At 33.5% G+C, this 10,880-nt stretch overlaps 1 protein-coding gene across 1 annotated transcript in view; it reads right to left on the reverse strand.

Annotated features, from left to right (window-relative positions):
* LOC116851561 (glutamate receptor ionotropic, kainate 2-like) overlaps positions 1 to 10,880 on the reverse strand; it is a 78,419-nt gene that overhangs the window by 21,636 nt on the left and 45,903 nt on the right. Inside the window, exons 6-8 of the mRNA XM_032831109.1 lie at positions 10,161 to 10,364; positions 9,118 to 9,321; positions 4,424 to 4,528 (exon numbers count right to left, since the gene is read on the reverse strand). Coding sequence (XP_032687000.1) covers positions 4,424 to 4,528; positions 9,118 to 9,321; positions 10,161 to 10,364 — 513 coding nt within the window. The remainder of the gene's footprint in view (positions 1 to 4,423; positions 4,529 to 9,117; positions 9,322 to 10,160; positions 10,365 to 10,880) is intronic.

The following is a 10,880-nucleotide window of genomic DNA, read 5'->3' on the forward strand; positions in this document are numbered from 1 at the left end:
GGAAGAGAAAAATGAATTGGAAAAAATTATGATTGATTATATAAGATGGTTATTTAGTTTAGATTTTTGTATATTAAAGTATGTGATAAAAAAGAAATTTAAAATAGATAAGTTAAGGATTGTGTGAGAGATAAGAAAGGTGATATATATATATATATATATATATATATATATATATATATATATATATATATATATTACTTATATATATATATATATTACTGTGCATATATGTCAGTAGTGAGTTTCAATTCTGACAACTTGAAACATTGTATTTAATAAAAAGTGTTCAAATCGACTTGCAACCGACTATATAGGATATCCCAAAACTCGTTAAACGTCCTTTAACAATTTAATCGTGCATTCTAAAATTATAAAATGAACTTCAAATTCTCGACTCTAATTAAACTCTGGGAATATGCCATTAAAATATTTTTAATACACGCCGAATGAGTATATTACAAACCAATGTATATTGACATTCAGTAGATCTCGTGAGTTCCGGCATGTCGCGTACTTGAACATACGTGATTGATCATAATGATCCTTGATGTCAATTAATAAACATATGAAACGACGTAGCTTACTATTTTTTATTTTATGGAATTAATCAAAGTTAAAGTAAAGACAATTTGATGATATGCAGTCGCAATCAACACACTGAAATTAAAATATGGTAAAATAATGGTAAAATTTACGATATATGTGAATGTTACATTTAATTTTTATTATATTTTAACAAGAAATATAATCGGAATATCTGCATTTTTATTTCACCTATATTTCATATAACTTCTTTATTGCTGTAACTAATTGAGAAATTAATTTTTTTACTAATCTGACAAATTTTGTTTTAGAGCCAATTTAGTTGCGAATATAAATAAAGAGACAAAAAGTCTGTTTTCTCTTCAGTAAAATTCTCTAAAAGATAATTTCACAGATAGCTCTTCTATTTAATTTTGCATGGTTTTAATAATTTATAAATTTTTAAATTTTATTTAATCAGTAAAATTTTATCAGTAATATTTATATAAGTAACAGATATGCGATATCAGAACACGTATAGAATAATTAAATATTATAATGTAGAATATATCACATAAATAACATAAAAAATAGAGTAATTATTCATATTACTACAGCTATTTCTATTAATGTGTCTTTCTATTTAAATAAATCTTAAAAAGAAAAACGAGCAAAAATAAATAGAAAAAGTATTTTTTTTAATTAAGTTAAAATATTAAACTTAATAAAAATACTTTTTCTATTTATTTGTGCTAGTTTTTATAACTTATTTGAAAATAATACAATAGTTCTAAATAGGAACAGGCACAGTAATATATCGACAGTTAAGGGCTGAGCATAATAAAAGGAATAAGAAATAGAGAATCGAGAATAGAGAACAGGAAACAGAGAACAGGGAACAATTCAATATTAAAACATGAAACGCAGAATACGCCTAATTCATCAACGCAGAATAGAGGAACAGAGGAATACGTTATTTCTTGTTTTCAATTCCTTATTCCTTATTCTCTGTTACCTGTTCCTTATTCCTTTCATTGTACTCAGTTCCTTACCCTATTCTTAACTGAAATTAGCCGCGCCTGCAGTCATGTGACCTTCAAGCATCCGTGACAGCATCCGTTTCGCGCGCCATACACACGCAGCCATAACAGACTCGGACGTGAGGACGAACGGTAGTAGATAACGTAGCGCGCTATATCAGAATTTCGCGGTTTGTTTACAGCTAGTGTGAGAACGATTAAAGTACTACACGCGCGCGATCATCGTTTCTAGAATATCGAGAAAGATAGGAGAATACTGAAATTACACGGGTAACTGTCATCTTTTGTTCGCATTAGATTTTAGAAGAGAACAAAGCGTATGTTCCCGAAATCGCGCCGAGTCGTCGGTAGCCGGCAACTTAACCTAATATAATCTCTCTGTGTTGTAGCTAATCGGAATCCTGTCCTTTTTGTAGCGTTTTAGATTGGGTGGATTTTGTGGCCGCACTATGAAGATAGTTGTAGAGAATGCAACTATCACTGGATACAATTCCAGTAGATGCGGCTGCCGTACCGGAGGATCCGGACTAGACAAAGTCCGGCGAAAGGGCGAGGTATATTTATAGATCTCTGCATTTAAGATTTTGCGGTCGCAAGCTGACACATAGTTGTCGAGATAAAAATCAGAATCAGGGATCGCAAAAGATTAATTCGATCTGTTTAGTCACACTTTGTTGAGTCGCACATTTAAATCTAACCTATACAATCAGCTATATACATAACTTTTTTGTGTCAGATCTGGAAGCGAACGTGGCTAGCTTTGAAATCGCGGTATTTGAACGAGTCAGACAGATGTGTACAAAAGAGATGAAGGTGAAGGATGAAAGAAGAGGATAAAAGAATATAAGGTGATGGGAATTTGCAAAATTTGTTAAGATCAGTGCGATTTACATGTAGATTTTTGCTTGTTGGGTTTTTGCGTGTACATATATGTACCGTTGAGCAAAATGTACTGCATAGAATAATTAGGGGGCTGCTTCTTCAAATTTATTATCTAGTAGAAAGTACTAGATCTTAGTATACTTTTAATATCTAACTTCAATCTCTTTAGTAAACATGTCTCTATACAGGGATATTTTAGAGATGTTTTAGTGATTTATTTTTATATTTAATTTAAGTATATTGTATAGTTGTACGTATGATTTATAATTATTTAATATAATTAATTGTTTGATTGAATTGATTAATTGATTTATTGTTATTTAATATAATTAATCAATTAACTAATCCTCTAATCCTCTAATTATTTTGGGCAGTTAATGTGCATTGAAATCATGCCATCATACGCGAAATTCGCGATTACTCTGCTCATGTTGATTCAAATTATGCACTTGTCGCGATTATTAGTTTTCTATATTTCCCATACGTGCATTCGCATGATGATTACGTTTCGTGAACGGGGATGAATTGCGTTAAATTTAATTCATCAAAACATGACGAATGTAAACTTGGACAAAGTACCGCGAAGGTTTTTTCGGAATGCCAAATTTGTTCGTACCGTGATGATATTCCCTAAACGAATCCACAAATTCCAATTTCGCCTTTTGTTTATCAAATTCGATATAGATTTCGCCACGATATAAATCAAAACTTTTTTTTTCGCTATTCCCTCGAGATACACATGAAACGTCATTAAAACGTAAATATTAATCGCATCGCGAATGAAGTGAAGTGTAGTGAAGTGGAATGTTGTCAACGTGGGATGACGCGGGACGGAAGTTGGCCGCTACGCAGCTTGGGATCCGGTGGGTTTTATCAGTTGACCTAGCTGGACATGGATGGTTCTCGATGGACTCGGCTGAACGTCGTTCTTCAACGAGAAATGGTGAGTGTTGAATTTCAACACTCACAGAGTGCATTTTATGTAGCACATGCATGATCGTAAATCGCATTGATCTTTAACGATAGAAATAAGAATTATTTTGTATTATTTTGCTGAGACTGAACATTCGGATATATAGTTTAATATATCCGTATTGAAAGTATAATATTTTCATAGCATATTCTCTGGACTTTATATAGAGTCGAAAATATTATGACAAAAAGAAATATTACAGTCATGGTACATTGTCAATATCGTTATATAAATTTTACATGTACGAAAGTAACTGTAAGTGTACGTGTATTGATCCATTGTTCGTTATTTTATTTTCAATTTTAATTCTTTCGATTTTAATAATGTTTATTGAATTATTTAATATTTACTTATTGCACATACTAATTGCAGATAAGTAAATTATATAATTGGCATATTTTACTTATTGAAATTAGAAATAAAAATTATAAATGATTGATTGATTCTTTTCATTGATAAATGCAGATAGAATGTTGTGTGAGAAGCGGATATTAAATAATTCCGGAGCATCAAGAGAAAGCATCGTATAACTATAATGTAACGTCTGTAACGTCTGTATCATTATATCTTGAGATTCTTCATTGATGTTCCAAGTTTGAATGAATTTGTAGTGTCAATATAAAACTAAAATTTTTAAGCTCCAGAATATACTATTAAAGTGTTATACGACAAAGTTTTAGGACGTTCTACATGAACAATATTAGAGTAATTAAGACGCATATATTTGTTCTATGGATCATTTATTATTATATTTGCAATTGATCTATTGTGACGGGTATATATCTGTCATTTCCTATTTTTTATACTAATTGGTAGCCATGTGAATTGCTCACATAGCAACGATCTTCATAATTTACATTAACGCAATATACGACACACAAGCTGAAACGCAATCGATAAACGGACATTAAAGATAAACACCTTGAACGGGGTTAACAGATATTTATTGTGGTGCATGCAGATATATCTATAAGAGAATACTACGGACACGATATTAACTCACCTTAAATAAGATCCCAATCCCGAGATTCATAAACGGTTTGGTGAAGTCTATTACACTTTCTCTGGCGTAATTAATCGTCATGGAGGCAACCGCTAGATCCGCTCTCTGAAAAAATTACACGATATCTGGAGAAATTAAAGACAGTAAATTTTGTGCACATTGTGTAATTGAAATCGTACTAAATCGAAAAACTTTACAAGGTACATTGAGAGAAAAGAGATAGTTATATCATACGAAATATTATCTTTTCAGTAATGGAAAGACTAAATCGCTTACTTTTGAAAGTCTTTTTTTCTTTTTTCATATGTATCTCGTTAGGTATGTTATAAGTACCAATTCTCGGACACGCATCTAATTCTGGACGTTCTTATTGTTTTGGCATTTAAATATGCATATTTTATCTTTCAACACAGAATGTATATATATATATATATATATATATATATATATATATATATATATATATATTTTATGTCGAAAATTTAAATGTTCATATTTAAAGAGACTAAAACAGTAGAAGTATCTAGAATTGGGTGCGTGCCAGGACATTGAAACCTTAATAAAAATAATTGAGGCAGTCATTGTATATCGTGCATATAAACAAATTCAGGATAGGCGAATATAAACAAATGCGTTTTGGGGTAGGCGAGTGAGACCTGTACGAAAGCGTCACAAATTACTGATAAATCTTCGTCCCGGATTTGTAAAAGAGGGTTTACCTTGCGAGATAGTGAATGCATTCTTTATGAACGGGCGAGTGTCGCGCATAGTGAAGTACCATTCGTATCATCCTCCGTTTCAGAATATTCGCCTACGGTTTCGTAGGTTTCCAGGTTAAGGCAACATCCACTTTCACAAGGGACAGATTGCTCTGCATGTTTTATAAACCGCTGATCTTCGGTATTCAGCGAGTATGTCGGAAAGCCGAGTCGCGAATTTTGCGAGATGCACATACTTTCTCCCCGTTTCCCCTTTATTCCCGTTTCTCGTGTCCCAAATTTATGTAGTTTGTGCACAATCTCGTTTTTTATATTATATTTTTTTATATTGCATATTACTTACATCGATGCTTACAAATTGAAACCTTGCACTAGGTGTGGAATTTTCAGCAATTTCGAATCAAAATCTGGTTGGTTTATATATTACAGTCAATAAAATTGACGATACGGTGCCAGGTGCTTTTAACAACTTCATAAATGTATATGCGATATGGTCAATGTCGTTAGTGTGACAACAAACGTTCGAGTTATTTATCGAACGAGGCCGAAACTTTGTCGTGGACAGAGAGATGCGCTGCGTATGTGTTCAAATAAATTCAACGAACCGCGTATATACATGATGATTACACCTGCAACATTTACCGTGTGATCTCGTATATGCCGTACAAAAAAAAAACATGTTCTCGAGAAAGCACACATGTTCCAATTATTTTCAATTTTTCACTTTAGTTATTCAATTTGAAAAATCGTCGTAAAAACTAGTTTGTTTTTGTTTATCTGTGGCTAAACCAATAGATCCACTTTTATTTCAACTGTATATTTTCCGTCTATCTACGCTGGAATCGTCGAATCGTCAGAAGTTCGTCGGTATTCTCAATATTACGAGTCGAGTATAAGTCGTCATATTCGCTCTTGGATCAATAATACTTTTTGTACATAGCGATATTGGGGCTGCGCGCGGGTTTATCGCTACTGTAATTTCGTTTTTGCATGGGTGTATATTTGTTATTTCGTCACATGCGTATCGCGCTTCCGCGTTTTCATCGAAAACGGTGATAGAACTCGGGATCCAATAAGAACTCTTTCCAGGGGTTTCCTCTCTCTAGTGCATTAGCGTTCGTCTGTGATGTTCTCCATTTTTCGTTGAAGATTCCAATGTGTACGCGTATTTTCTCTCATTGCTAACACCGGATATACAGATACGGTCGCATCCGCGAGGAAACACAGTGTAAATGAAAATTCTCCCGGTAACAACAACTCGGAAAGACAATATTTACTTCCTACCGGATATATACAAGTGCGAGAATTTTAGAATTATAATCAAAAGGACCCCGCACAAAACCTATGGAAAATGGTTTTCGGTCAAATTGGCTGAAATTTCACTATGTTATAGTTTTCGCCATGCTGATAAAAAGTTATCATTGCACCAAGTCCCAAAAGTCAATATTTCCCAAGATATAAAGGGTCAAAGTATGGTCATCCGCAGTAGTAAGACGTACTACTGTGTCCAAAAAGTAAGGTGACATTGCATTTATTTCGAAAATTCTTTATTTATTCTTGCAAATCAATTTCGTCCCCTTCAAAGTAATCCCCCCCTGATATAATACACTTATTCCAACGGATTTTCCAATCTTCGAAACAGTTGTAATAATCGATTTCAGGAATGGCCTTTAGCTCCTTCTTCGCAGCGGCTAACTGTGTGACGATAATGCACCGTCACACACTGCGCTGATTATTCGTGATTTTTTAGCCAAAAACTCGACTAATATCGTTCCACAACCACCGTATTCACCTGATTTGGCTCCATGCGACTTCTGGCTCCGGGGACACCGTTTCGAGTCGATAGAAGAGATTCAAGCCGCTGCGAAGAAGGAGCTAAAGGCCATTCCTGAAATCGATTATTACAACTGTTTCGAAGATTGGAAAATCCGTTGGAATAAGTGTATTATATCAGGGGGGGATTACTTTGAAGGGGACGAAATTGATTTGCAAGAATAAATAAAGAATTTTCGAAATAAATGCAATGTCACCTTACTTTTTGGACACAGTAGTATGTTATAAGTATAAGTGATACATTGATATTTATTCACGAAATAAATAAAAATCGGTTTTTACATATATATATGTAATAAATATTTAATTCCGCAATATTTTTAAGATCTGAATATAAGTTTTTTTTGTAAAATTTATATTATTTGAGATATTTCACCGGTCCGATACTTTTGCCCTACCCTGTATATACATATACATATATATTGCGGAACTAAATATTTATTACATATATATATATATATATATGTAAAAATCGATTTTTATTTATTTCGTGAATAAATATCAATGTATCACTTATAACATACGTCTTATTGCGGATGACCATATTTCACTACTTTGACTATATCTTGGGAAATATTGACTTTTGGGACTTGGTGCAACGATAACTTTCAGCATGGCGAAAATTATAACATAATGAAATTTCAGTCAATTTGACCGAAAACCATTTTTCATAGCTTTTGTGCGGGGTCCTTTGAAGAGAAAATTGTTATTGATAAAAAAGCGTTCAGAAAATTTGGAACAGAAAATCAACATGGTATTTTTTGTATTTTCGTTATTTTTTTAAATTCAACTGCATATTTTAAAACAAATGTCTATAGTCGATTTTCATTACAATTAACACGAACGCGCACACTTATGAAATAATCACGATCACAAGGCAATCGTTGATAATATATTTAATAAGAAAAAGTATTATATTGCAAAATGCACAAATTTAATTTTTTATCTCGTTATCCCGATGAAATGATTTCGGTGCATTTCGAAACTTTGGACAAATTTGATTTTTCATGTATTTCTGTTTGATCATTTTTTCGCGTTTTTTTACGTGCAGTGAGAATTGCGAAGTGTTCAGTAATACTTGTCATTTAGATTTTGTGTTTGAGAGTCGAGATATAAGTGTGTATCGATAAAATATTTCTGTCAACTCAAATATTCGTCTAAGTAAATGAGACATTGGTTCGCTGAAATTCTGATGCACGATGATTGATATAATTGCAAATGTTGCGTGTTTCAATTTAATAATCGCAATTTCGCAATAATCAGCGGCGATTTTAATTTACAGTAGAAATTACGTGAACGTCGTGTGTATCTATTCGATCATGCAAACAATAATGAATTGTCGACGTAAATTAAATCCGGAAGACGCTCGGATGCGCATACATCAAATTTTGATTTTAATAACCGCGCGACTTTACAATTCAAATAACAGACGGTAACATCTGCTAGCTGATCTATGAATCAAAATATCAGATACGTCGTTTGCCTGTAGGAAAAATGGTTAATCTAGGTGATTCTTGTATCCGACTACACGCGTAATGAAATTCCTCGCGGGATGGATTTATTGCGACACGCTCGTGGAAATTTACTTTACTTTGCATGTAAAATCGGCCTCTTGGGCCGTGTGTTTCCACTCTTCCTTCTCGATGTTTTCCCCTAAATATACTCTCCCTCTCTCTCTGTGTACAGCCGTAATTTCTTCAACAATCTAAACTTTCCGCACTTTAAACATCTTTACTTCGTTGTATTAATTAATACGCAGATTATTGATTTCTGCTATTTAGTAGTCTTCATAACGATTCGGAAATACGGTTTATAAACTAGTTACAATTTTTCAGCATTTCGAAAGTTTGGGAAAATCAACTACTTCATCGGATTTAGCACAGCATACAACTGAATGCTTAATAAAGCGCGTATATCTTAATTAATCTTCCTCTCACTGACGCTGATTAAATCTTTTTCCGCTTCTCCGTGCAGTCTCGTCGACGATGTAGCGCCTGAAAACTTTGCTTTAACTCGACGCATGCATATTAACACCGAGCTATTTACATCTCATTCCCCGTCTTGTTGTTCGCTCATTTCATTCGCGCCGCGATATTGAATTATCGCGAGGAAGGGAAACAGGATTTACGTATTTCGCCTTACCTTCTCCATGAGCTCTCGAACGATCCCGTTCCACTCCTTCGTATCCGGATCGTATACCCCGTACATGTGATCGGGCACCAATTTGATCGCGTATTGGAAGCCGACCTGGTCGGCGATCCACTTGAGCAAGTCGATACAGAAACCTTCGAATCTCGCGTTACCAGTCAAATTCTTGTCTTCTTTTACCATGACGTAAGGTCTTTCCTGCGGAAGATTGGATCCCATTGATAGATCATAGGATTGTGTGCGCCATGACAAGGACGAGGCGGAGGTAACCCTTAAAAGTCTTTATTTCCGCGTGAAAAAGTTATATCAAAGGTGAAGCACTGATGGAAGTTTGACGTGAGTATACGGTATTCCAGCAGTTCTTCTCCCTCGTATGCTTCTTTTTTCCCGACGCCACCATGAATTTTTCATTTTGCCTAATATAAGGGTATATGACTGCCGATCTATTTGATGGGTTCAGATTTTTCTTTGATATGGTACTCCGCGCGATTTTGTCACTTAAACATCTCTTAAAGTCTTCGATCGTCATTCATATCCTCAAATGAGATAACGGTAAACTATTAAATTGTTGCAAGTAGAGGTTTGCATTGTTTTACATTGTTGAACTCTTCATACATTTATTACAGAATTCTTTAGTATTTTAATATGAATATATATATATATATATATATATATATATATATATATATATAGAATAGAAATTTCTAAATTTACTATATCTAATATACACGTTTATTTTAATAATCAACTCATTCAATTGAAATGAACGTTTCCAGAAATGTCCAAAATAGTTTAACTAATTATATATACCACTAGGGGAATTGTTTCTAAACATTGCATTTGCACGCGTACGCGTTGTCTCTTAGTTAAAATGTAAATGTGTTACTTTTGCTCCGTTTGATAAATTTACCCGGGACCATTTCGAGCTTTCGTATTATCATATAATCAATACTCGCGCGGTAGTATAATCTCTAATGATTAATTATAATGTTAGTAGAATCGCAAATGCGACTAATTTGTCTACAAGGTATTATTACCTCTCTCGTCATAACTACGAGTGTAATATTGGTTGTCGTGGTCTCGTAAAAGGCGTCTATATCTGTAACATTGATACCGCTCCCGATTTTCCATTCGCCGACTTTGACGAGCTCTTCCTTCTTCAACTTCAGAAGGTCCAACTTGAAATTGTTCCTCTTTCCTTCGTTGAATGTGATATGTCCGGTTAGTCCGTGTAAACCTGCCTGCAACAGAAATGTTCGTATTAATCCTAAATTCTAAATAATTCTAACTCCTAAATCCTAAATAAAGATTGATTAAATACATCGAACTTTCGCGACATATGATAAGTAAGGAAAAAATACCAATGTCTGCACTGAGAGACAAAAATGATTGATCCAACTACAATTATATTTTTAGGCTTAACCGTGTATTTTGGTTATTCTAATACGAAAATAGTAGTAGTAACATATATATTAAGTTATTGTCACTAATATTATAGTAGAATTTAATAAAGAAATAGTTTTCTTGATCATAATTTATAGTGAATATTTCTCTATATAATTGTAGTTAAAAATACCACACACGTACACACAAATATTTTTTTTTGGTGTAACAACGCTTGTTTAACTTTGTTTCTTTGCAAGAGTATGTGCTTCAGCTGTATAATTCTTAAAAATTTGATTCTTATTGTTTATATTTTTATTGTTTGAATTGTTACGTCCGACGTAACTTCTCTTTAGCTCGACCGAGTGCACCTT

The sequence above is a fragment of the Odontomachus brunneus genome, unplaced genomic scaffold, assembly GCF_010583005.1.
Source record: "Odontomachus brunneus isolate Ranch 3 - 2012 unplaced genomic scaffold, Obru_v1 Obru_scaffold_178, whole genome shotgun sequence".
Lineage (NCBI taxonomy): Eukaryota > Metazoa > Arthropoda > Insecta > Hymenoptera > Formicidae > Odontomachus > Odontomachus brunneus.